Source organism: Schistocerca americana, chromosome 4 (genome assembly GCF_021461395.2).
Source record: "Schistocerca americana isolate TAMUIC-IGC-003095 chromosome 4, iqSchAmer2.1, whole genome shotgun sequence".
Classification (NCBI taxonomy): domain Eukaryota; kingdom Metazoa; phylum Arthropoda; class Insecta; order Orthoptera; family Acrididae; genus Schistocerca; species Schistocerca americana.
In genome coordinates, this window is record NC_060122.1 from 807,357,395 (window position 1) to 807,384,977 (window position 27,583).

The window sequence follows — 27,583 nt, forward strand, 5'->3', positions numbered from 1 at the left end:
AAATATTAAATGCACTGAATATCCAAACATTATCCACTTGGAATTTTTTGCGATCTCTAAGATGCTTTTGACAGCGTGAATCACGAAATTCTTCTACATAAGCTTAAGTGTTGTGGTATGATTGGGGCAGTGTATAAACGGTTTAATTCATATTTAAATGGAAGAAAGCAGAAGATTGAAACTAACATTACAGATAGCCTGCAAAAATCAGCAGTCCTCCAACTGAGAAGGTATCAAGAACGGTGTCTGACAGAGTTCAGTCTTGGGTCCCTTACTGTTCTTAATATATATTAATGAGTTGCCTCTCTGGATTCATGAAGATGTAAATTTAGGTCTTTTTGCCGGCTATTCAAGTATAGTAATCATACTCAAGCAACAGGAATTAGCTTAGGAAATTTTAAATAATGTCTTTCAGAAAATTGTTATGAGGTACTCTTCAAATGGACTCACACTATTTTTTTAGAAAATGCAGCATATACAGTTGTGTACAGAAATGGCATAACACCATTGAGAACTAAAGACTTTGAACAGACTCTATTGCTAAGGCAGAACACTCAAAATTTCTGGGTTTGTGCATTGATGAGAATTTATATTGGAAGAAATACATTGATGATCTGCTGAAACATTTGAGTTCACCTACTTGTTCTGTTAGGGTTACTGCAAATTTTGGTGATAAATATATCAGTAAATTAGCCTACTACGCCTATTTTCATTCACTGTTTTTATATAGCATCATATTTTGGGGTAATTCATCATTAAGAGAAAAAGTATTCATTGCACAAAACCATGTAATCAGAATAATAGCTGGAGACCACCCAAGATCACCTTGCAGTCATTTATATAAGGAACTAGGGGTATTCACATTATCTTCACAATAGCCGGCCGTAGCGGCCGAGCGGTTCTAGGCGCTACAGTCTGGAGGCGCGCGACCGCTACGGTCGTAGGTTCGAATCATGCCTTGGGCATGGATGTGTGTGATGTCCTTAGGTTAGTTAGGTTTAAATAGTTCTAAGTTCTAGGGGACTGATGACCTCAGAAGTTAGGTCCTATAGTGCTCAGAGCCATTTGAACCCTTTTACCTTCACAATACGTATATAAACTTACAAAATTTGTTATTAACAACGTCTCCTTAATCAAAAATAATAAAAAAGTGCATAGGTACAACACTAGAGAAAAGGAGCGAATTATACTGCCATGGGGGTCTTTGGTCATTTGCTAAATAGCCTTAAAAGTCTAACAGACAGACAGACAGTATTGGAAAACAAAAAAAGAATTTCTGAATGACAGCTCCTTCTACTCAACAGATGAATTTTTAAATATGAAGCAATGAATGTAAAAAAGATTAATTATATCGTGTAAAAAAATGTTACATTAAACTGACATGTTCCACATCATTATGAAATGTCGTATTTATGACCTGTGGAACATTTATTAATGCAATGTAGTGTAATGAAGTACATATTTACGGAAAGAAAAATTGGGATAGTTGTTAGTCTTCAATTAACAATGACACAAATTATTTTGTAGTCATAAAAGATGCCGGCTGTCAAAGCTGGAAGCAGTTTTGGTGCAAGTGTTTCCTTCGCCGTCCGTACCGAGCATATATAAAGAACAAGGTGTCTGCACCTGGGAGGTTATTCGATCGTTATTCGATCGTTGTCAGTTGTCAGGCAAGGTGCTACGCTCAGATACAGGTTGTACCGTGATTTTATCCATGACAGTGGTCGCTTAAAGCTCGGATGGCTTTAATGATGACTGAGTGTCTTTCCGTCGAGTTATATAACGCTTATATCATTTGAAACTTTCGAGAACTGAACTTATTTGGATTAAGAATTTATCTGAGAAGCCCTCCTTTCGCTTGTCATGTTATGTTTTGTGTGCCGCTCGCTGTATAATAGAAAACCGTGTAGCAGTGTCCGAAATTATTCTTCACTTTTAAGACGAACTATTGACGTAATTACGAACAAAGAGTATCGAAGCTGTTCGAGTACTCAGAACCATAGGACAAGTATTTCGTGAACAGCACGTTCTCTTTTGCTTTATGGCTGTTTGCTCAAATAGTCTTCAGGCCCTTAAAAAAGGCTGTACTTACCATAAATCGCTCAAGACTACCAGACAAAGAACAGCTATGTTCTAAAATTAAAGAACAAACATAACAGTATTATTTCACCTGCCGCCCAACAAACTATACCTAATGATTTGATCTGCAATGTATATTTTGGCAATGAAGATATATTCAGTCGACACAATAGAAAAAAAAATCACATTGACGAACTGTCCTTCAGGAGATGAGAAAACAGTCCAGAAGAACTGTCGTGGCTGTTTTTATTACCGAAAGGACAGTGATTCTTAAATCACAATGGTATAGTGATCAGATAATAAAGTTGTGTGTCTACCAAGCTCCTTCTGTGGCATTGATCTTATTACTGCTGTAAAGAGGTGGAATTTGAAGGAGAAGAAAAGGTCGACGTGTCTTGTCCCAACATTGAACAGCAGTATAAATAGCACATGGGGGGAGCGAACTTGGTAGGAATGCTAACGGAACTGAAGAGTGTACCACAAGTCGAAAACGATAGTATCTCTACGTGTCTTCTATAGTGCTGAGAAACAAAAGACAGTAAAGTGTCGTTGAAGCAGTTTCGAGGACAGACTTTTTCTGGGAATACGAAGCCTGGCACGCCATCGCTGGACTGACAGCCATTTCATAAGAAGACGAAAATAGTATATACTGTGCCTGTGAATGACATACGATATGAAAGTCTTGGTCACTGGACAGAGTGAGGGACAAAGGGGAGCTATCGGTTTTGCCATCAGGAATATTCGGCTACAAAATGTGAAAAAATATGAATTGCTTTGTGTTTTGTTCCAAAGAGGAATTGTTTCAAGATATTTCACATGAAATAGAGCAACATGCAACCATTTTTTCCAGCTACTGGAATAACATTGTGGTACTTCCTATTGTAGCATCCATGCGCCTTTTACGGGCAATGTTGCTTACAAGTAACATGCTGTATTTTGAAAGAATAAGTACTATAAAACTCTAAATGTATGTGAAACTGTTCACAGTACCTTACGTATACATCTAACGTAGATAACCCGAAACTTTTTCTGCCCAATAAACGACAGCGTGACAGTTCGCTTAAAGGTTTCAACAAAGGGACAGCGTCCAATTGTTCTCGGCAGATCGTTCAGGATGTTGCCTGACGACAGACTTGCAGCTAATGGCAGCTGAACCGCAATGGCGCAATGAGCATTTTGTTAGTTCATGTGACGTTGGCGAAGTATAACTATGGAGAGTCGCATAGAAAATTACATTGACCTGTGTTTAGAAGCTATACTTCTGACTGCGGCAATAACAACAGAATTAGACCTAGTTGGAGTGGACGAAGGAAGCTTATGTCAGGCTATTACATCACCTCTCACGATACTGGTAAGTGGGACCACGCTTACTGTCTGTACTCACTGCTGTGGTAGATAGTCGCAGAGGGCCTTCTGGTTGTGGTTGTGTGTAGAATTTCAGTAGTAGAGAAGTATCTTTTGGGTTGGGGCCGCTAAGCAGTATCAGCACTATCCTGGTGTTTATGTTATTAAGTCTCGCGTGGCAGCATATTTTGGCTGCTATCCCACTGGGGGCTCTAGTTCGCCGAAGTTAAATCGGTAAGACGATTACATCTACATCTACATCTACATCTACATCTACATTTATACTCCGCAAGCCACCCAACGGTGTGTGGCGGAGGGCACTTTACGTGCCACTGTCATTACCAACCTTTTCTGTTCCAGTCGCGTATGGTTCGCGGGAAGAACGACTGTAGGAAAGCCTCCGTGCGCGCTCTAATCTCTCTAATTTTACATTAGTGATCTCCTCGGGAGGTATAAGTAGGGGGAAGCAATATATTCGATACCTCATCCAGAAACGCACCCTCTCGAAACCTGGCGAGCAATCTACACCGCGATGCAGAGCGCCTCTCTTGCAGAGTCTGCCACTTGAGTTTATTAAACATCTCCGTAACGCTATCACGGTTACCAAATAACCCTGTGACGAAACGCGCCGCTCTTCTTTGGATCTTCTCTATCTCCTCCGTCAAACCGATCTGGTACGGATCCCACACTGATGAGCAATACTCAAGTATAGGTCGAACGAGTGTTTTGTAAGCCACCTCCTTTGTTGATGGACTACATTTTCTAAGCACTCTCCCAATGAATCACAACCTGGTACCCGCCTTACCAACAATTAATTTTATATGATCATTCCACTTCAAATCGTTCCGCACGCATACTCCCAGATATTTTACAGAAGTAACTGCTACCACTGTTTGTTCCGCTATCATATAATCATACAATAAAGGATCCTTCTTTCTATGTATTCGCAATACATTACATTTGTCTATGTTAAAGGACAGTTGCCACTCCCTGCACCAAGTGCCTATCCGTTGCAGATCTTCCTGCATTTCGCTACAATTTTCTAATGCTGCAACTTCTCTGTATACTACAGCATCATCCGCGAAAAGCCGCATGGAACTTCCGACACTATCTACTAGGTCATTTATATATATTGTGAAAAGCAATGGTCCCATAACACTTCCCTGTGGCACGCCAGAGGTTACTTTAAAGTCTGTAGACGTCTCTCCATTGATAACAACATGCTGTGTTCTGTTTGCTAAAAACTCTTCAATCCAGCCACACAGCTGGTCTGATATTCCGTACGCTCTTACTTTGTTTATCAGGCGACAGTGCGGAACTGTATCGAACGCCTTCCGGAAGTCAAGAAAAATAGCATCTACCTGGGAGCCTGTATCTAATATTTTCTGGGTCTCATGAACAAATAAAGCGAGTTGGGTGTCACACGATCGCTGTTTCCGGAATCCATGTTGATTTCTACATAGTAGGTTCTGGGTTTCCAAAAACGACATGATACTCGAGCAAAAAACATGTTCTAAAATTCTACAACAGATCGACGTCAGAGATATAGGTCTATAGTTTTGCGCATCTGCTCGACGACCCTTCTTGAAGACTGGGACTACCTGTGCTCTTTTCCAATCATTTGGAACCCTCCGTTCCCCTAGAGACTTGCGGTACACGGCTGTTAGAAGGGGGGCAAGTTCTTTCACGTAATCTGTGTAGAATCGAATTGGTATCCCGTCAGGTCCAGTGGACTTTCCTCTATTGAGTGATTCCAGTTGCTTTTCTACTTGGTGGATTCTGTTAAGGCTCCGTGAATTCCGGAGCAGTGAATATTTATCTCGCTTTGAAGTGGTTGCTGATGTTCACAAATCTGATTAGAGGACACAGGGTCTCGACAATATGGTGATGTTGGTACCAGACGCGTTGTTTGCTTATTTGATGGTCCTCCGACCTCATTCCTGGCCTCTCTTTTAATCTCTGCCTGATGTTTGTGTGCCAGTGCAGACCAGGTAAGACAGGTAGGATTTAACAGGCTGTGGCGGATCTGATCTGGACCAAGTTGCAGGAAGCGTCTGGTAAGTCCACAGTAATATTAGTTTTGTGTGCATTTATTGTGCCAGCTACAGTAACAGAGTTTTCTTGACAGAGAAGTCTATTTTTGACTGACTCACCTCTCTGTTAAAATTCGACGCACAAATGCAAATGTAGTAGGTGAAACAGGTTCCAGTTGGTGCATCAACCAGGAAACTGTCTGAGTACTGCTATAGAAATATCGAGGGAAAAGGTTTTTGTGCCCTCTTCTCCACATACTCCTGGAAGAGGTTTTAAAAAACAACACCAAGAATAACATGTTCAGATCGTAGCTAGTCCTTTTAAATGCCAGAAAGCGTGAGCATTTTACAACCGTCCGTTCACTCTCACCGAGAGTCGATAAGAACGATGGGTGGCCATTAACCTGTCGGTAGAGTGAGACCAGCTGGAATATGTGGCACACGGGCCACGCTCTGGAATTGGGGGGTGTACCTCACCAACGCGATCACAGCTAATGTCGGTGCTACGGAAAGCTACTTGGTGAGCGACAGCCTGAAAGCTAAGTCGAAACATATGTCGACAGCTGCTGGGCACTGTTGTAAAACTCCAAGGATCCTTTAGGTTCTTCGGCATCCAGAGACGTGAAAGATAATATTGGTCTGGATAATGTTCATGTGGTGGTCATCAGTAATGAAATATGGTTCAAATGGCTTTGAGCACTATGGGACTTAACAGCTATGGTCATCAGTCCCCTAGAACTTAGAACTACTTAAATCTAACTAACCTAAGGACAACACACAACACCCAGTCATCACGAGGCAGAGAAAGTCACTGACCCCGCCGGGAATCGAACCCGGAACCCCGTGCTCGGGAAGCGAGAACGCTACCGCGAGACCACGAGCTGCGGACGAGTAATTAAATGTTCACTCCAATTATGTATTCTGCTAGTGCTGAGTATGAAGATGAAACTGCTGCAGGATATTCGAGTGTGATATCCAATAGATCAAGTGACAAGAGAATCGGTCGTATTCGAGCTGACTGCTTGACCACCTGGTGGTTCTGTTGACACTTGCCTATTGACAGAATTTACAGCAGGAAAACTGTCTCTGGAGGTCAAACCCAATGGGTAAAATGTTTTGATATTGTCTTTAATTTCAAACTGTAAGTAATTTAAAGTCTGAAGAGCAGAAGGACAATGCTAATCTAAATTCACGTCTGAATATGGAGATTAAGAATGGGTGAGAACACGCTTCTACTGAAATTTCTAACTTGAAATTGGAAGTGGAACACATTGAATATTATTTTTCCCATACATAATACAACAGCGTGAACATGTTAATTCGAAAGTGAAGGAACTCAGTTCTGTGTTCAAATTTCGTGAAACATGTGCGAAGAGGTCCGAGTTACAACTCGCGAAAAAGTTGCAATCAATGTAAACTATTATCACATCTTCATTCAACAGGTAGCGGCAACGGCAACCTGCTGATGAGGAAGCAATGTGTAGAAGAGCTACTGTTATGCAGGAGGTTTGTACTAGTTTTAGTAAACTTGTAGAAGAAGCAAATCGTATACTGGACACTGTGTGAAAAGCGTGCGAGTCATTTCAATGCATACAGCTGGCACACAGTACTGTTGTTGGGAAGAGATTAGTCAAAAATGATCAAGAAATTCCAGAGCTGTCGCAATATGCAGTACATCTTTCGCCAGCCGCCTCTGCTGATGCAACATTTACTAAATGGTGTATGATCACTTACTTTGACGTGCAAGTTGAAGTGCACCATAAAGTTGTACATGCAGGAGTTTATGGTGATGATGATGTTTGGTTTGTGGGGTGCTCAACAGCGCAGTCAACAGCGTCCGTACAAAGCCCCAATTCTTACACAATCCATTTTTTTCACAATTCAGTCTAGATGCTCTCACAAATAATGAAGATGATGATGATGAAATGATAAGGACTACACAAACACCCAGTTCCCGGGCAGAGAAAATCCACAACCCGGCCGGGAATCGAACCCGGGACCCCGTGATCCACAGGCAACGACGCTACCCACTAGACCACGAATTGCGGACAGTTTATGGTGCTGCTGGCACCTTAATTGACAGAGGAAGAAATTTCTTTTACAGTTGCACATCTGAAAGGGCATACAGTTCGCTTAGTGAACGAAATTTCAAATACTTGCATGAAACTAAAAGAATTTCACAATAACATTTCGAAGGGATTTTCAGTGCCAGAAATTCCAAGAGATCTATTACATAATTTTAGGATTGGAGAAAAATACCATTCAGAAAGGCACAATGAAAGGTTTTTTGGGAGTACTGTTGAAAAAACATTAAATAAACTGGTGCTTGAATGGGCACAGAACTATCTGGCACTGAACGAATGCTACCTTTTCAAATTCATTGAGAGTTAACTGTAGCACTGCAAGATAATTACAAAAACTATGTGAGATTTTTAGAATGTATGGAATGTCTACACGTGCACGCTGCTGCATGAAGGTACAACGAAGATAAGATAATGGTATGCCAGTGCATACAATGTATGGACAAGGTGGGTGGCCAAACTCATGTAATGTGCAACATAATACAATTCACTTTGAGGTGTGAGATTATGCAACCAGCATAATTCCCCTGAGCCATTAAACTAAATAGCGTCTCAGTACAGGATCGACTAGAGTACCAACATTTACGTCAAATTTAAAAGATGAGAACTCAGATTTGAAAGCTACTGGAAAACTAGCGCCACGATTTGTCTTCGATGCCAGTGGCGGGGCTACAAGGGTATGAGTGACCCACCCATGGCCCATGTTGACAACACTGACGTTGGCGATGAATTATTTGAGCTCCACATGTGTGTGCAGTTCAGAATGACACCCTTCATAGCAATTCCAGACACAAAACAATTTTTGACGAAATGAAAGTGGACGATATTTTAGGACTGTAATGTTTTCAGCAAACATGAAAAAAAAACAGTATGACAGAACGTCACTGGAAGAGCACGTAGTTACCAAATGTGGTAGCTTTGCTTGGAGATGCAACAAAAAGTCGTTCAGGAAGCGTGTGACCTTATTGTATAATTGGAACACTACTGCAAAAATGATGAACAAGTCACTTAATAAATCATCATCACCTGGTAAATGAATGACTTCAGTTTTATACATTCCCAAAACACATAAAATTAAAGTTATACAGTCACTAGCTGGTGATGTTTAAGGGGCTCCGGAACGCCCTATACTTGCAATGTTAAAATAACGCTTATAAATTACATCTTTCCTCACAAAGCATTTGAGGTAGGAAATTGAACTTTTTACAGATTATTTATTGGAATATGGGCTACAACTTAACACAGGGATTTTACAAAATTTTAGTTCAGTTATTAAAGATGATTTTTTTCAATTGTAATGAAAATTCACAACATTTTTTTGCAATTTTTTATTTATATATTCAAAAATGTACAGTTTTTTGGAAAAAGGCTGTGTTAAATTATGCAGAAGGTACTGTGTAACATTTACTGAAAGTTTGAAACAAATATGTTTGCAAGATCCTTAGAAAACATGTAATTAGTATGAGAAAATAAAAGTTTTGGGAATCGAGCGACAAAGATTGGATTAACTTTTTAGTGCATTCCAGGTCCATAGGATGGATTATCTTCATCCTCTGCAAACTCCTCCTCCAGCTTCCTCTTGTTCCTCCTCCTGTTTACTCTTGCTTGTATTTCTAGACTCTTTACAGCCCTGTCTGCAGCCCGAAGGCGTTCCTTGTCTAAAGCAAGCATCACTCGTACCATGTTAGAACCTATCTTCATTCCCATATTTCTAAATACCTTGCACCTTACAATGTTGCCATAATTGAAAGTCGCAACAGCATCATACACACCAAAGTGAAGTGTTTCTATTCCAACAAATACAGTCTTGGGGATTCTCGACCATATAACACTATTTACACTTTCATTGGGGTTTTGAGTTTTTCTGTGAATACACTTTTGCAACAGTTCAGGTGCTGCTAAGTCTCTGAAAATAGGTTTTATCACCTCTATTATTGCATGAGGCAGACTATGCTTATGAGTGTACACTTCACCAGTTAGCAATCCTTTGTTATATTTACACCGTCTTCTTCTTTGGGACACAAGCTATGTTGGGGATTTTCATCGGTTGAAGAAGTATGAAAAAAAGAGCCCAAACAGCCTTCTTCATTTCGTCGACACTTTGTGTATTTTGCCTAATAGCCATTCCATAATAGTTCTGTATTTTGTCAATTACACTGTCAGTTAACCTTCCCTTCCCATCCAACCCTTTACCATCACTGAGTTTTTGTTTTTTGTACGAAGCTTTCAGTCGCCGAAGTTTTGTTCCCATTCGCTTCTGTACGTGTCCAATACACTCAAATTTCTGCACTACAACATCATCACCATAGGGCTTCAGTCCTTGAACATGTTTGAAACTTTTAGAATCACCATCACCAAGGTAATTAACATATCGCACTTTATCACACGCCTCAGAACGCTGGAATATACTGGCAACACCAGCCACTTCCATTCCTCCACTACTGCCACTATAGTTAGCTTTGCAATTATTTTCATGTGTACCTTTATATTTTTGTGGACATCTACAATACTTTGATATTACTGCTACATCTAAAACTTTCCCTGTATACATACTGGTGGCAGATACTACACCATGAAGAGATGTGTGTCCCCGTTTATGCCAGGTACCATCGAACGCTGCAGTCAAATCTCAGTTACCATTATTTTCCATTACTGCCTCTTCCACAGCGTTCTTCATAGATTCTATACAGACATCTTCTACTTTAGACCCTATTAATTTATTATAGGTCGTAAACTTGGTTGGGGGATTTGGAAGATTCATGATGCCACAGAAAATTGCACCTGCAGTAGCACCCTTACCAACTGAACGCAAGGAATAAACAAATCTAATGTTGTGTTCGTAGATTTTGCTACCATTTTCTTCAGTTGCAGTTACTGCAACACTGTTCCAAAAGGTGGTCATGTATGAACACTTATCACATTTCAGTTGTATTTCACTAGCAAGTCCTACGTGCTTTATTATGGAGAGTTCCAGACCAACTTCACTACAATGAATACATCTTACACAGTTTGAAAAAATTCCTTTGAGAACCGACATATCAAATATTTCATTCACATCCGATTCGCCCATAAAACATTCATAGTTTTCACTCATTGAACCAAGCTTCTTCTGTGAAGTATTTTCTTTCCCACTTTGACTGCTATGGGCAGGTGTACTTGAGAGGTTAGGTTCACTCACTTGGTTATCGTCTTTATTGTTTACAGTAATAACACATACCTTTGGCTTTCCAACATTTCTCCTTTTCTTAAAAGCCTTCAGAGGATTTCTAATAACTTTACTTTTACTCATTATTATACTTCAACAAAACAGAGACTCAAGAAACAGAATTAATTACGAATATTTTCGAGATAACGACAGAGTAAATAAACATGAAACAATCGACAATCACACCAGCGATGTATATTGAACCTTCACAGGTTAGCCACAACACATACTTTATCTCACATCACTAAAATGTACCTGATGAACACGGACGTTAATTATAACACCATTTGACAGCAGTTTAACAGCGCCACAGTGGGTCACGCCCATGTAGAACACATTTCAAAAAAAATTTAAAAATAGTTGTAGTCTTCGGAATTGAATAAATTATATATCTATTAAAAGGTAATAGTCTGCAGATTCAGAAAACGCAAAAAAGTAAAAACTGAACTTTTCATGAATTTGAGCCTTTCCGGAGCCCCGTAAGTGACCTATTTAGCATTTTTCCAGTGGCAGCTTTGCATAGTGAAAAAGGACTTGGGAAAAAGGTATGGTCGAGACTGTACGTAAGGGCTCAGCCTTGGAACTTAATATGATATAAAAATAGAAGCCGGCCGCTGTGGCCGAGCGGTTCTAGGCGCTTCAGTCCGGAACCGCGCTGCTGCTACGGTCGCAGGTTCGAATCCTGCCTCGGGCATTTATGTGTGTGTTGTTCTTAGGTTACTTAAGTTTGATTAGTTCGAGGTCTAAGGGGCTGATGACCTCAGATGTTAAGTCCCATAGTGCTTAGAGCCATTTGAACCATTTTTGAACAACTGAAGTATACAGAAGTGTCTACAGAGGAAAGTGATAATATACAATGATTTCCATTTGGGATGAAATTCGAATGGGAACTGCCCTTCAGACTAGTTAATAACGTAGCACCTCTTTTAGACAGATACAAAGAGTAGTGTGAGCCATAGTGCATATGGGACATGTAGCTTCCCGACAGGAAGCTTAAGGGGTTTCAGTGTTGAATCCTGCGGAGGTCACAAACTGAAAATTTCTCATTAAGCAAGATTTTGATCTCAGAAGAGTGATTGTAGATTTATTGCCTGAAGATGATCCAGTGCCAACTAGTATTAACTTCAGTCCTGTTGTATCGATTCGAAAATATTAATACACAATGGTTAAGTAAAAGCTAGCGTGTTACTTAAATATTCTGATGCATTTCCAAGCAAAGAGGAATGGTATTAATGACACTGTCAGGCATCAAAATTTTTGGAACGACCGAAAAACAGCCCAAAGTTATCAAGCAAAAAGTGCTGCTTCCTTTGTAATTTAATAACATCGAGATGGCTGATCCATTCTTAATTGATTCACATCTTAGAGTTGATATGACTGTAGGTGGTGATTTAATATATAATTATTTCTGTAAACTTGTTTTCGACACTTGTCTGCTGAAGGGATAGGTAGGTTAAACACATCTTGTGATTCCCTTTGTAAGATGTAAAGAACAATTTTTGTACATTTCAGAACTTCATTACTGCGAAGGTTGTCGCTGCACTGAAGAAAAGTAGAACAAATAAGTAATTTGTATGGTATTAAAATTGAGAGACAAGGAGGTCAAATGCAGATGAGCGGTGAGTTGGATTTAAAAAGGTGTATTAAATAGAAAAGGATAGAGGGTTACCTTACTTTTGGGAAGCTTCACAATTGGGTGACTGCACACACTTGGGCTGTGTAGAACAGTTCTTCTTTTCCTTGTTCTGTTCTGCTCTTTGCTCTGTTTTCTTCCTTTATCTACAAATTGGCGAGTTTTTATTTTGTGTTTTTGTTATTGAATGTATGTCTGGTGTCAAGATAAGGTTGGCAGACGAGTTTTGTGCGCTATGTAAGCAAACATAATTTTTTATAGGAAAAAAGGAATTTCTGCAGTTTGTTGACTGTAGATGTGGCTTAAAGAACTTACGGGGTAAGCTGGAGAGAACAGACCGATATAAAGATAACAACCGAGGCATGGACATTTTTGAAAGAGCACCAGTTGAAGAATTGTGTTAAAGTTTGCAGCTTATAAATAAAACGGGCAATAGACTGAGGTGAACGTAAAATGGTACAGTGACTGATATAGCGAGTTGTTGGTAGCATAATGTGATCCTTTTTAAGCAACTTTGTAAGCGACAGATACATCAAAGGGAGGATAAGGAAAAGAGCTGACCAGCTGTGAGTGCATGTGTGGAAGATAGAAGAAAATCTGTCCCCCCCCCCCTTATTTTTTTATTTATTTATTTTTGAAATGGTGAAAATGATAACCTGGAAGGTGCGGTAAATGTTAATACAAAATACTGAAGCCAAAATTTTGAAACATCAGGCCTATTTGGAACTGTTTATCGTCATTATTAAGAAGGCTGTAAAGAATAAAAATCGCTCGAAGTTTTCGGTAAGGGCAAGCATAAGAAAGCTGATCTCGTGTAAATTTCTCAAGAGAAAGTAGTGTCGGTATAGGCAACGTTCAACTATTATCACACCAACAGTCAAGCGATGGCATGAGGACACCCTTGCATGGTGAAGTTCTGATCGTTATAGACATAGTATACATCTAAGTAAGAGGACAAAGGAGATGTGGTGCAGGATGCAGAGTCTGTAAGAAAGAAGTAGGCAGCGTACGTGGACAGTCGCAGACCTGAGACGGTGAGTTTGAGGCAATCAGGAAGGGGGAAGGCAGTAGGTATGAATATTGGACCCATGCACATGACTCTTAGTCTCAGGAAACACCTCATGAAGACAACGAGATACTAATATCTGGCAGAACACGAGACACGTCAAGGTGTCAACATAAGCCGTGTAAATAACAGTTACCAATCTCGGTCCCTGCAGTCATCATGAAACAACATTTTAATATGTGGAACATTACATTCCATCTCAGTCGGTTAACTGTATAGAGACTTCATGAAACTCAAAGCAATCCATTTAATGTTGGTACCGGATTGTTGCCACATTTACTGTCTTTAGGTACCAGATGTCATTATACTGCAATTAAATATTTATCTGTCACGTATCACCTTAAGACATTTCCTTCCTCTATTGCGCGCGTACATGACTGTATGTAGTTCCTCAAAATCCAGTAAAAACAGCAATAAGGCAAGGAGTATCCATCCCAAAGGAGAAACGTTATGTCAATAATTATTTCATTAACAATATTTATAAACAGGCAGTTAGGGAAGAAATTCTCTGGATTTAGGAAGAACTTAAGCATCTATCTGTTATGTGAAAATATTGCAGCAGTTCAAGGTAGCGCTCTGAGGCGAGCTACCGTACGTCTGTCATAGGAATTCACTTGGATCGAATCAGTGAAGTGAATCTCCACGTCGTGACTGTGACGAAAAATGAATAGGAGATATGAACCAAGACAAATGGTTCAAATGGCTCTGAGCACTATGGGACTTAACATCTGAGGTTATCAGTCACCTAGAACATAGAACTACTTAAACCTAACTACCCTAAAGACATCACACACATCCATGCTCGAGGCAGGATTCGAACCTGCGACCGTAGCGGTCGCGCGGTTACAGACTGAAGCGCCAAGAACCGCTCGGCCACACAGTCACCAAAAAGATGTACAGACCTTCTTAGTAAAATCAGGCCAATAGGTACCAGCTGCTGTCGTCTGTTTGCTATCTAAGGAAGACACAAGAGTGTATTAAATCGTTGTCATCATGGTGAGGCACCGATGCCGAGAGGATGGAGCTGAGTCTCTTTATACGAAGGTCTCTCACTAAACACTTACTCACGGTATTTATATCGGAAAATATTTATTCTTAAGAGAATTTGGTCATAAAGTCAGTCAACATTTCTTTTCCAGGTATCACTTTTCTACATAGTCACCACCACCTGCTATGAACCTAAGCCAACGTTGGGCAAGACTATGTATTCCGTTGGTAACAACTTCTGCCTTGTGCTCGTTAGCCATGTTTACAGTGCATGAATTACGTTCTCATTATCTTTAAACCGTATACCACGTAGAGAGTCCTTAAATGGCTCAAACAGATGGAAGGCATGGGTGCCATGTCTTGGCTGTAGGATATTTGACTCGTGTTTGTGAGACTGGTGCGTAGGCTTCTTGGAGCAGCATTTCTTTTGGAATTTTGTCTGGCCGAGAATGTTGGATTGATGAGAGCCTTCACAAATGCCCTGAATTAATGGTTGACTGTTTTGGCAATACATCCACGGCGTCAGTGACAACATTGTGAGACATCTGTCAGTTCTCTCTCACATCTTTTTCCTTTTCTAAATCGTTCTTTGCTTTTCCACTTCCTAAGTGATTGTAAACATTACAAACCTCACGAAAAAAGTGTGATATTAGGGTATAGAGTAATAATCGACACCAGTACACCGAAAAACCAGTCCAAAGTAGCAAATTTCACTTTTTTATTCACTCCATGACTAGTTTCGGGCCGAGACCCATTTTCAAATCGTCATAAGGTAGTCAAAATGGTACTTCAGAAAATGTAAAAACTTAGTCAAAAACGTGCAAACGAACAGTAACAGCGCATACAGAAGTTCCTGACACACACCCATTCCAGCATACTGGACGTTGACAACCAATACCAGTCACAGTATAGGGTGACTTCACTTAATGCACGACCGGTTTCTGACTTGTGCCCATCTTCAGGTGTTCAACATGCAATTATATGTTTCAATGTTGTAAGGTTTTACAGTATTTACATACAACTGGAGTATCCATGTCGTTTACACATGAAATTCATCACATTCTTGACAAAAATATCTCAGCATTTTACTCATCAAATGTATATTACCATTCAGGGTAAATATTGGTCCTTCCATGTCATGCCTTTGATACAGTAGATGTTAGTAACTTTAGAAGTACATACATTCACAGCATCCACCTGTAACAACAACAACACTGTACTATTGTACCTATAATTTTTTTTTCTCTTCTGAATTTTCGATAAATTAGTGTAATCGATGTTCTGATTTCATTTCTTTTTTGTTTCATGCCATTATTTTAAAGAAACTGTAAACGATTTTCGAGGTGAATCTTAATGTTTATGTCAAATGTCAAACAATATTGTAACAGAATTGAAATGTAAGAAACGTTGAAACTATTGTAAGATGTCAAAGTTGTAATTGTGCGTCTGGTCCATACGTAGGCAATGTATTAGGATATGTAGAATGCAAAACCTTTGATGAATACGCTGTCTGTAGGGGAGCGGTAAAAGGTGGATGGCAGGCGAGCGCGGGAAAATGCACACGGGCGCTGCACGGCATAACGGGCTCAGCAGTAGTAGTCGGAGTTGGGCAGTGATCTGAGCAACACGTTCTGGATCGAGGAGGCTCTCCTAGAAAACGTGATTTCGTTGAGCCTGTACAGCATGGCAATATTCCATAGGCACTAAAGGGAAAAGCATAGCGACGCTAAGAAGAAGCAAAGTGCCGATAGATCAAGAGCCATCGCTGTGATTGTATGTGTGCTCGGTGCCTCGCCATCTCGCCGCCTGCCCACCGCCTCATCGATACGAACAAGTTGAAACTTTTATTACTGTATTCGTGTGGACCAGTGTTACTTTTGTTCCATACTGTTCAATAACAACTTAAATTTTACCAGAACTGTCCTATCATTTAATTATCCTCACAACTAACCTAGACAGGGTCCTTTCCACATGTTGTGCATTCCGAGTGTCCCGAAATGAAGATTTAAAGTTTATGTTAATAATAATTACCTGCAGACCTAGCTATGTTAGAATGATGTTTAAAGAACTTTGTTGTTAATGAAATAATAGACGAATAATATAGGTCTGACAAAGTTGGAAGATAATGTTGAAATTGGTTTAGTAATGAAGTTTAATTAATTTGAGACAAAAATAATGGTAGTTAAATGAGCAGGAAATAAGATAAAAAGAGTAGTAACTCATATATTGGAAGTCTTGAGTGCTTAATGATTTCAATAATCAAAATTTTCAGTACAGTGATCATAACAGTTTCAGGGTCCCCCTCCCTCCCCTCTTTCTTATTCATTTGAATTCAGAAGTGTACTGAACTGATTTGACCAGCAAAGTTAAAGTCAATATAAAAACCAAAAGTTATCAGTGTTTTACCTTTATCAAAATTGACATTGTGTGTGTGTTTCGAAAGTGCTATTTCTAGGGTAACCTATGCCCGATTTTAATCAGATCAATAGACAGTACGAAGTTTTGTGGTAAACATTATAGTGTAATGTTGTGTATTTATGGGTTAGCCATATTGGTACAGAAAGTGAAATTATCAGTTCAGTAGATTATCTGGTTCTAAAATTTACCATATTATGCTGTGTTCTACGTGTTGTTATGCTTGAACGTACATCAACTTGTACAGGGAAGAAACTCAGTTAATGCCTAATTAGGCTGGCGACCGTATTATTAACAAATGGGTAGCATCTGCTGTGTTGTTTCTTGTCCGTCCTAACGTGTAGTTGCACTTCGGACTTGCTTGACGTATCATTCTTATTACTGAGTGGGTGTAAGTCTGATTTGCCTCCATTCAGGTACACGCGGTCAATGTCTATACAAAAATCCTTTCTCTTAAGGTGAAGCCTGTCAACTTACCATAGTACAGGCTTTAAGGAGTATCGTGTGCATTAGCGCAACGTTACACACCATTCTTACCTAGGAAAACAGGGGTAACGGTCAAAGTCCTTAGGTCTAAGAAGTTCACAGATGTTACACATACAAAAACATAGCAGATGTTACGGATTATGAAAATGACATTGTCACATGATTATAGAACCCCGCTGACATATAATATATAGAATGGCTAAGGGAAAATTATATAACTTTGTCACAGTTATTAACTGTTGTTACTATTTGTGGCAGATAATGTTCAACAGTTTTACTTTTTAAAAATTTCATTAAAGATGTGTGTAAGTAACCAGGTCTACTTGTTTGGTGACAGTGGGGTGTGGAGAGTTCGTGGTATGAATGTAAATTTCAAGCTCTTGAGGAACATTCTTTTTCTTCCCTTTGCTCCCACTGTGTACTATATGCAGGTTGTCTTTAATAGTTACGGCTGAGTGGCCATGTTCTTTCAGATCTGTTGCAAAAGTGTATTTATCAGAGTTATTTATCTCTAAAGCATTCATGTGTTCTCGGTAAAGCGTATTTATCAAAGTTTTATAGCTCTAAGACGTCCATGTGTTCCCAGTGCCTTATAGTGAAACTCCTTCCTCTCTGGCCAATGTATAACTGTGCGAAATTGTCACATAAAAGTTTGTAAATAACTGCTTTGCTGATACATTGGCTGTCTGTCTTTCTGCAATGAATGATGTGCTATTGTTGATTATTGTAAGTGCTGAAGGATATTTGAATACCATTGTTAAGAAAGAGGTTAGCAATTTATTATGAAATTGCTCTGCTAAAGGGGATGCGAGCAAATGTGTGTATTTGTTCTTGTGCGTCTGGGTTAGGAAATGTGCGTTGTTCCTTTTTGATCTTGTTGTTATCAATTACATCTTTATAAAGCTAAAGTAATTTATTACAAAAGGTATGAGGATGATACCATTAACTTGTGTGATGGTACAACTGACGAGACTGAAAAACTTGCAAATATTGTCAGTAGAATGAATAACGACATTAACTTCACTGTAGGTCATCAAGTAGATAAATAACTCAACTTTCTTGATCCTACAGTCTCTAATGTAAATAACAGACGTGTATTCCAAATTTACCGAAAATCCACCACCAGTGGTGTTGTCATAAGCAACACATCCTGTCACCCAGTACAGAACACTATCAAAGGAATTGCTCATAGGAATGGATACGGCCCAGATGTAAATAATAAACGTAACAACAAAATCGCGAAGAAACAAGGCACACCTCCTAAATCATGTTCACAAGAACTAATGCAGACATTTGTTTGCATCCCCTTTATCGGAAAAATTTCCTACGAAAATGCTAACCTCTTTCCTAACAATGGTATTCAAGTATCATTCATCGCTAACAGTAAGCTACAACAGCATCTCAGTCACTGCAACAAGACAAATAGTCAGTGTAACAATTTCATTTTCATAATCTGTAATATCAGTTACATCACTGTACATGTAATATATCTGAAGTTCTTAGATCTAAGGTATTTCACAATAACGTGTGTTTCCCTATATGTACACGTTATATGTTGTGAGCGTATGTGCGTCTGCAGTACTAGCGTGTGCTGTATCAAAGACATAATAAGGAAAACCAGTATTTACCCTTAAGTTTAAAAAACATTTAATGAGTAAAAAATTGAGATATTTTTGTCAAAACTGTGATGAATGTGATGTGAAAACGACTTGGATACTTCAGCTGTATGTAAATACTATAATACCTTACAACACTTGTCGCTTAGCAACTTGCACGTGCCTCAATTGGATCTACTTAGTCATTAACGTAGTATCTGATTTTTTATTTAAACAGTGATCTGCAACATTGAGCGTTGAAACATGTGTGTAAACCAGATGATGATGGGCACAAGCCCGAAACCGAATACCGCCTTCTGTTGTGACTGGTATCGGTCATTATTCTACATCCTGTAAAGGAACAGTAACAGAGGTCACTCGCTGACACTAGACATCAACACCGGGAGAAGAGATGGCAGGTCAGATGCCAGCATCTGGAGGAGTGGCTGATCCCACAAGAAGCTCTTCCCCCAGGCCACACAGAGAAATGGTCCACATGGAAATCACTCAACCGCCTGCGTTCTTCTGTCACAAGATCCAAGAGTAATCTGGAGAGGTGGGGCTTCCAGGTGGACTCTCTCCAGTGTGACTGCGGAGCTGCCGTGCAGACATCAACACATATACTACAATGCACATTGCCTCCAACTGTGTGCACCATGGAGGACCTCGTAAGCGCTACACAACGTGCACTGGACGTTGCAAATTTTTGGGCATCCACTGTGTAGATTAAAATTACCTTATGTTTGACAATCCAATCTGTGTCTAATCATTTATTTCATTCTTGACTAGTTCAATTTATAAACCATAATGTATGTATGTATGTAGTAATGTATCTAATATTGTTTTAGTTTGCTTCTGACACGATAAATAAATAAACTGCTCTGATTACGTGTAAAATTCAGTTAAGTGTGTTAGTGTTTACTTTAGGTTTACATTTTTGTTAAATAATAATCTGCGTCCACCATCCTCATCTCCTTCCTAATCCAACTAATATGAAAATCCAAACTGACGACAGACGACGAAGAGGTAGATTTTAAAAGGAATATGGGAAGATGCTGGCACGTGTCTCACTATTTGAACTTTGACCGAGGTATTCGTCTGCTGTGATTAGAAGTCGATTAAGATCGATCGCCATTAACAATATAGCATCCACACTCATAATTAGCTCCTTTAAATGGAAATTAGATAGACATTTTCATGCTTCTCTTAACAGGTCAAGGAATAAGAAACTTAGATCTTATTGAAATAACAGTTTTTCGTGGTATGCAGTAATGTTAGGATGGCAGGGCTACAAGCCCTTTCCGACAATGCAGCCCTCTTTATATCTCTCAAACAGTGCAGGACCTTCGCGAGTAATGTAGATGAGGCGCTGCCCAGAGCGGTCACTTAACGAGCCCAGAAGGGGTTCATCATGGTACCTTCTCGCCGATATGCACCGAACGGGACACTTCTCTGATTAACAGTGAAGACATGTCCCTTGCAGACTAGATGGCTCCACCCAGAAACGACAACTCAGAAACTGAAGACACCTAATCCTTCCCCCCGACTCCCCACCTCCCAGTCGACACACTGGAGCCAGTCGAATATTGACAACCCGCTGATTAGGAAGTAAGTTTCTCCCCCGACACACGTACCGACGCCAAAGGTTTACCAAAACCGTGGGAAGAGTTAAGATGCTATCGAAAAATGAGCAAGATGATAAGGGTAGAAACGAGTATTTGTTCACGTCTCAAAGGCTAACGCCAAGACTAGAGCTCTTATTGGCCCGCCAAAGGAGCGTTATCTTGGATAATTTTCCCTCTTCCATTTGGTGAAACAAGTAGGCACGAGTCCTGATTGGCTGGTGCAGACTTATGGCGAAACTATTTTGTTGAGAAGTCAGAGACAGGGAAAGGAAAGAGTACAGAGAGAATTTGGATTTGGAGAGGGGTGCAGTGATCTTTCAGTGCCGGAGAGTTGTCGAGAGAAGATTCTGATTCGGGGAGTGGTGGTGAAAAGCGAATTCCTGTTTCTGAGACCGAGGGAGTGCGGTTGGTCTCCGAGATCCGAGGTGGCAGCCAGAATGGTGAGTATTCTCGCATTAGTGCTAGGATTTAATTGAGGTTAGCGTCGTGTGATTTTTAGCAACCTTGTCATCAAGTGAAAGTCCTGTCATAGCCGTAGTCTTGTTTCGTAATTTTAATTTCAATTATTTTGCTATTCCGGTCTCAACAATTGTTACAGTGAATATTGAGTTACAATTGATTTTCCCTTTAACTTGCTTGGTGCACGTATTAATTCGAGTGCATGTCCAGCCTCTCCTTAATACCATGGCTATCGCAGTTTTTACTGCCACATCATCTGAAGTCGAGTTAGTCGCTGTCTCTGGAACAACCGCGTATACGTTTCTAGCTCTCACTTAATTTCGTTGGTATTCTCCGTAAATGAGAAGCATATCGACTTGTTCTTCGAAGGAATACATCATTTACATTCCCTTAATCGACGATACTAGTCTTACCGTTCCTATTAGCGTTGTACTGCGAAACCGTGGAATGGTGTTTACATGTCAATGTCACGTTAGATGGATTCGCCGTATTCTGCGAATATTTACTGTTTGCACGACACACGAGAGAGAAACGTCAGAGCATGTACTTCGGTAAGTGCCGATGAGATAAGGGATACCATTCGATCCATGATAAGAAGATTGCAGCACTGCACTGATACCAATGGTCATCAGTTCGAACAGCTTCTGTAAATGGACGTTCATGCCACATTTTTCACCTGCGTTGTCCTCCAAAGGCCATACTGTTACACATCATTGGAATCGTCTCGATAGCCGCTATCACAAAATAAGAACCAAATATAGCATCCCATAAAAAAAAGTTGACCTTCATATCTCTGACACGACCCCACATAGCAACAAAAAACCAACCTCATATTGTGGCCCCCGTTGTCCAATGCAACATTTGTCCCACAAACTTTTCATCTACTATCATACTTTCGGAGTTATTCTAGGTGGCAATAGTTAGTGACTAACCCTGTATAATAAGCAGGATCACTAAGCCGAAAATATGAGGTAATAGACGAAACTAGTAACGTCTCTTGGCTATTAATTCTCAAACTCAGCAACGAATAACGTTTATTGTTCCGTAAAAATTAAACGAACTACCAAGTAAGACATACACCAGCAGTCTGTTTAACATGTGATGAAAACTGTTGCGGACAGCCAAGCAGGAAAAATGTAGACACTTGAAACTAACTGATGAACTCGTCACTTCATATAAAGACATAGAACAGTACATCAAAATAGCGTCGATTGCCACTAGATGAAAGTCCGCCATCATTGATGGCGACTGCTACATTACACATATTCAAGTTCGTCGTAAATAAGGCAGCAGGTAGAAATGCGACAGTTTAATACTGTAAGTTTTCAAGTCTTCGTATCCCTATCTGTAAGAAAGGACAACGTGTTGTCTGTAAGTTAAGAAACTTGAGTTATGAAATTTTACACACTTATAGTTCGTATTAGATATTTTACTTTTTACTATGCAACAAACAGTAAGTGCAAAGTACCTGTCACACTTTTCTAACTGCGTAAGGTGAAATTACAGTTTCTGTTAGGCCACACAAAAGGTAGTTCGCCAGTTATCTACACGATTTTACGTTCTTTAGCGATAGCTAGGACGATGTACCTCAGGAACTAGCCTACTTGTCAGAGCCGTTGCAAAACACGATAGTAAATTTATCAGGAGTGACATTAAGGATAAACACTGTCGTTTCTTACATTTAAAAGCAGACAGCCGATAAATATGACACGGAAAGTCCACAGGGGGGTTTGGATCGATTGTGAACTTGCGTGCGAGGTGGGTGTCGTGTTGGGGAACAGTACATTGTAATGTAGTAAGCAGCCGGGTCGGAGAGCCCGTGTCATTAGCCCCTTTGACTCTTTGGCTATGACGTTGATTCACTTCCCGCTGAAATCTGAATCCCACGTCTGCTACACGATCAAACGAGACGATTTCATTCTGTTGTTACTGTCACTGTATTTACCAATCAGAGTAAAACGATTTAAATTTTGATGAGAATATAGATGGAAACAAAAACATAGAGATGCTGTTGAGAGAAATAAAACAAGAAAAATGGATTGTGCAACCACAGATTTAAAAAAAAAAATGGTGTAAAGTCACAATACACTCTACCATTCAGATCGTTTAATTTCAAAGATGGAGAGGCGTTACACATGAAGGTACTAGCACAGAAGCAGAATACACGTGAATGATACTTGTCTTCTAGCTGAAACAGAGTCCTGTTAAACCAAACAGATAGCTCAATTAGCATAAATATCAGTTACTGATTAAAAAGTGAAATTGAAAGGAACTAAAAACAGCAGAAACGATAACAACTGTAAACCCAGAGCGAGGAAGATGTAACAGAAGAAATATTATTATCACTACAGCCAACATATTTGCCGCGAGAGCAACAACTGTGCTGATATTTAAAACAGATCTCATTAATTTTTAGTTATCAGTTGCACATTTTTAAATACGTGACATGCTTCGATCATTCTGGATCATCTTCAGGATACTTGATATGAGGTTCTGACACAGGCAGGACGGATTGCTGATACAACTGCATCGATCTGGACATAATCCAGAGTGATCGAAACATGTCATGTATTTAAAAATTGTGCAACTAAGACTGAAGAATAAACAAGAACCGTTTTAAAAATATTATTATGTCGGACACAGAATCATACAAGGTTGCAGCAGCAAAGGAAAGATTAGACGAACAAGCGTCCAAGGTCAAAACTGAAATGATGTCAACCGTAGAAGAAAAATTATATGGTAGTGCAAAGCCTAGATATTGGAAAATATGGTACTGAAGTACTTACAACACGTGTGACAACTATGGACTGTTTGGTCAGAAAGAAAGAAATTATTACATTAAATCAGTTCAAGTAATGAAGAGCATTTCTCTGCCTCGTGATGACTGGGTGTTGTGTGCTGTCCTTAGGTTAGATAGGTTTAAGTAGTTCTAAGTTCTAGGGAACTGATGACCATAGCTGTTAATTGTCCATTATGTCCATTATAATTATCCGGGCTGTTATGCCGTGGTCGGTTGATGAAATCTGTGGTGATTCCCAACGTTTCGTCTCCGACTGCGGGAGACATCTTCAAGGGGGTCCGTAGCTTGATGGAAGCTCCAACACACACACTGGCTCGCTACTGACTGCCGCTAAATTCCGTGACCGCGCGCCCCCGCGCCGCGGCGTGACGTCACGTGTTTTGCAAACGTCAGTGCAATTGGCCGCTGTCCGTCGCCGTCGATCGCCGTTGCCATCACCCAGTAGTGGACGAGTGGTACACATCTTCTTTAACACCGGCATCCATATACCGTCTAATTTGACGCCCTCCTCCTTTCGGTTGAAATTATTTGGGTGTTTAGCGATTTCGATTGCCTCCCTGTATAGCCTTTCGTAGTATCCGCTCGTGGCCGCTAGTACTTGCGTCTCCTCGAAACGAATATTGTGGTTCCCTGGCTGGAAAGTATGCTCCGCAACAGCTGATCGTTCCGTTTCTCCTCTTCTACAATTTCCCTTGTGCTCTTCCAAACGTTTACATTTTAGTATCATAGCTGTTAAGTCCCATAGTGCTCAGAGGCATTTGAACCAATGAAGAGCAAACAAAGTGAAGAAAAATATACCACGATTATCATTTCCACTGTCACGCCATAGTAACTTGCCTTCTGTGAGAAAGAGTTTAGCTTTTTGCAATAGAGTTTATAACAAAAACGGAAATTTGTTTGATTAATTTGATTACTTACAGAATGAATTTTAGCTCTGCAGTGGATTCTGCGCTGATTTCTTCCTGGCTGATTGAAACTGTATGCCTCACCAAGACTCGAACCCGAAACAAGAGGACAACTGCTGTATTGATTGAGTTATTCAGACGAGACTCACGACCCGCCCTCACGACTTTGTTTCCACCACTAACCCTCTAATATTTTCGAAATTTCACAGGAATTGTAAATTGCAGTGCTAGCACTCCTGGTAAAAAAGATATATCTTCAGAATGAGATTTTCACTCTGCAGCGGAGTGTGCGCTGATATGAAACTTCCTGGCAGATTAAAACTGTGTGCCCGACCGAGACTCGAACTCGGGACCGAGTTCGAGTCTCGGTCGGGCACACAGTTTTAATCTGCCAGGAAGTTTCATATCAGCGCACACTCCGCTGCAGAGTGAAAATCTCATTCTGGAAACATCCCCCAGGCTGCGGCTAAGCCATGTTTTCACATTATCCTTTCTTTCAGGAGTGCTAGTTCTGCAAGGTTCGCAGGAGAGCTTCTGTTAAGTTTGGCAGGTAGGAGACGAGATACTGGCAGAAGTAAAGCTGTGAGTACCGGGCGTGAGTCGTGCTTCGGTAGCTCAGATGGTAGAGCACTTGCCCGCGAAAGGCCAAGGTCCCGAGCTCGAGTCTCGGTCGGGCACACAGTTTTAATCTGCCAGGAAGTTTCAAGATATATCTTTTTTAAACTACAGTGCCTAATGACGGACAGATATCCTAAGTTTTTTGCCTCTAGTGTGCATAAAGTATTGGAAAGAGCAAAAAAGTTATAATCATCAATGATAAAATGCTCTACAATTGTAAATACTATATATTTCTGAAAAGGAAAGAAGAACTTGTTTCGAACCTGTGTCCCATCTTCAGGTCCCTCTGAAAAATTATAAATCATTTAAGGCATCTATCTACATTGGTAAGATAAGAAAAGTTAAGCAGAGGTTCTTAGAAAAGAAAACCTTGTACACACTTTAAAATGTGAGTCCGTATTATTGTTCTTATTGATTTATAATTTTGCAGATATGCCTGAAGATGGAACACAAGTGTTGAAACCAGGTTGTGCTTTCCTTTTTAGAAACGAATAATATTTACATCTGTAGCGGTTTTTATCAAAACTGGCTCTGAGCACTATGGGACTTAACATCTGTGGTCATCAGTCCGCTAGAACGTAGAACTACTTAAACCTAACTAACCTAAGGACATCACACACATCCATGCCCGAGGCAGGATTCGAACCTGCGACCGTAGCAGTCGCGCGATTCCGGACTGAGCGCCTAGAAGAGCTAGACCACCGCGGCCGGCCGGCATTTATCACTGATGATTGATATCGGCAGTTGTGGATATTCCAGCCAGAAAAACGTGTGAAGAAAATATGGTATATGATGCTGAATATCAGATCAACGTAAACTGCAGTTCACTGTGTGCGAGCTTGTGTTTGTGTATGTGTGTGCTACTATTTTTTATAGTATAGTATGCAATAAAAAACGCGGATCCCTTGGTGCGAGTGTATGCGTGTGTCTGCGGGGTGTGGGGGGGGGGGGAGGGGGGGAGTGACGGAGTGCGGGGAAGAGATAGAGAGAGAGAGAGAGAGAGTTGGAGAGGAGAGACGAACGCGGAAAGGAGAGAAAGAGGGAGATAAAAAAAATGAGCAATTGGTGCACGTGTTTGTCGGCAAATCTACCAAAACAGATTCCACAGACACCTTATAAAACATAACATGACCACAATAACATTCACGAATTTACACGTAACTGACGACTCAGATAATTTAGTACCCGATAAATGACACGTCACTGAAAGGTCAGTTCCTCGTCTTGTAGTGCGATGTTGTCTGGTTACCTCACAGAGATTGTACTCTTTCCGAGGACACTTGTCCGTGCGTTGTATCCTAGCCCTGCACAACGTTCCGATACTTTTCATACGTTGTGAATAATAATTAGCGCCAGCCAGGGTGAGAAAGCTCAAAACAGCGAGGAGCTGCGGTGTGACTTACGCCGCTGGCGTCCACAGGGTCCACTGCGAGGACGGTGTTGCCGGTGCGGCGTACGACTGGCATAGCGGCGGCCGGCGTCGGGCGTCGGCGTCGGCGTCGAGCGGAATGCGGCGCCGGAGACGCCTCACCGCTGACGACGCCGCCGGCGAGGCGGCGTGGCGCGCCGCGGCGAGCCGCGCCTCCCGGTTTCGTAACCGGTCACGACTGCACCTGCGCCGGCGCCATCTTGGCCGCCGGCCCGCGCCGCCCCGACGCTACGCAGTCCTTTGTTCGCCGTCCACTTGCACAGCGGCGGGCGGCCCTGCGGTTGTAGCAGCACGTAATAAGCGAGCGCCCGAGACTGCAGCAGCTTTAACAAACTGGTCGCCTCGTACAGTGTGTAGCAACACATTATGTAACGCCTTCGTATGTCCTTTTTCCCGTCGGATCACCGAAGTTAAGCGCTGTCGGGCTTGGATAGCACTCGGATGGGTGACCACCTGGTCTGCTGAGCGCTGTTGGCAAGCGGGGTGCACTCGGTCCTTGTGAGGCTACCTGAGGAGCTACTTGGTGGGGCAGAAGCACGAAAACTGATAATGGCAGGGAGACCGGTGTATTGAATACATCCCCAGACATATCTGCAACCACTGACACCTTTGAATTGAGGATGACACGGCGGTCGGTCTGTACTGTTTTGCCTCAAAAGCCTCTTCGGATGCAGTTTTTTGTTTAGTTTATTACGTCGTTTACTTATTCATCTTATTAAAAACATCCCACAGTCTACTCAAAACAGAGGCATGAAATGTAATAGATAATACAAAAAAAATGGTTCAAATGGCTCTGAGCACTATGGGACTTAACATCTGTGGT

General features: G+C 40.8%; 1 protein-coding gene across 1 annotated transcript in view; it reads right to left on the reverse strand.

Annotated features, from left to right (window-relative positions):
* LOC124612456 (band 7 protein AGAP004871) overlaps positions 1 to 26,824 on the reverse strand; it is a 570,585-nt gene extending 543,761 nt beyond the window's left edge. Inside the window, exon 1 of the mRNA XM_047140682.1 lies at positions 26,735 to 26,824. Coding sequence (XP_046996638.1) covers positions 26,735 to 26,797 — 63 coding nt within the window. The 5' untranslated portion in view covers positions 26,798 to 26,824. The remainder of the gene's footprint in view (positions 1 to 26,734) is intronic.
* Positions 26,825 to 27,583: the final 759 nt, after the last annotated feature.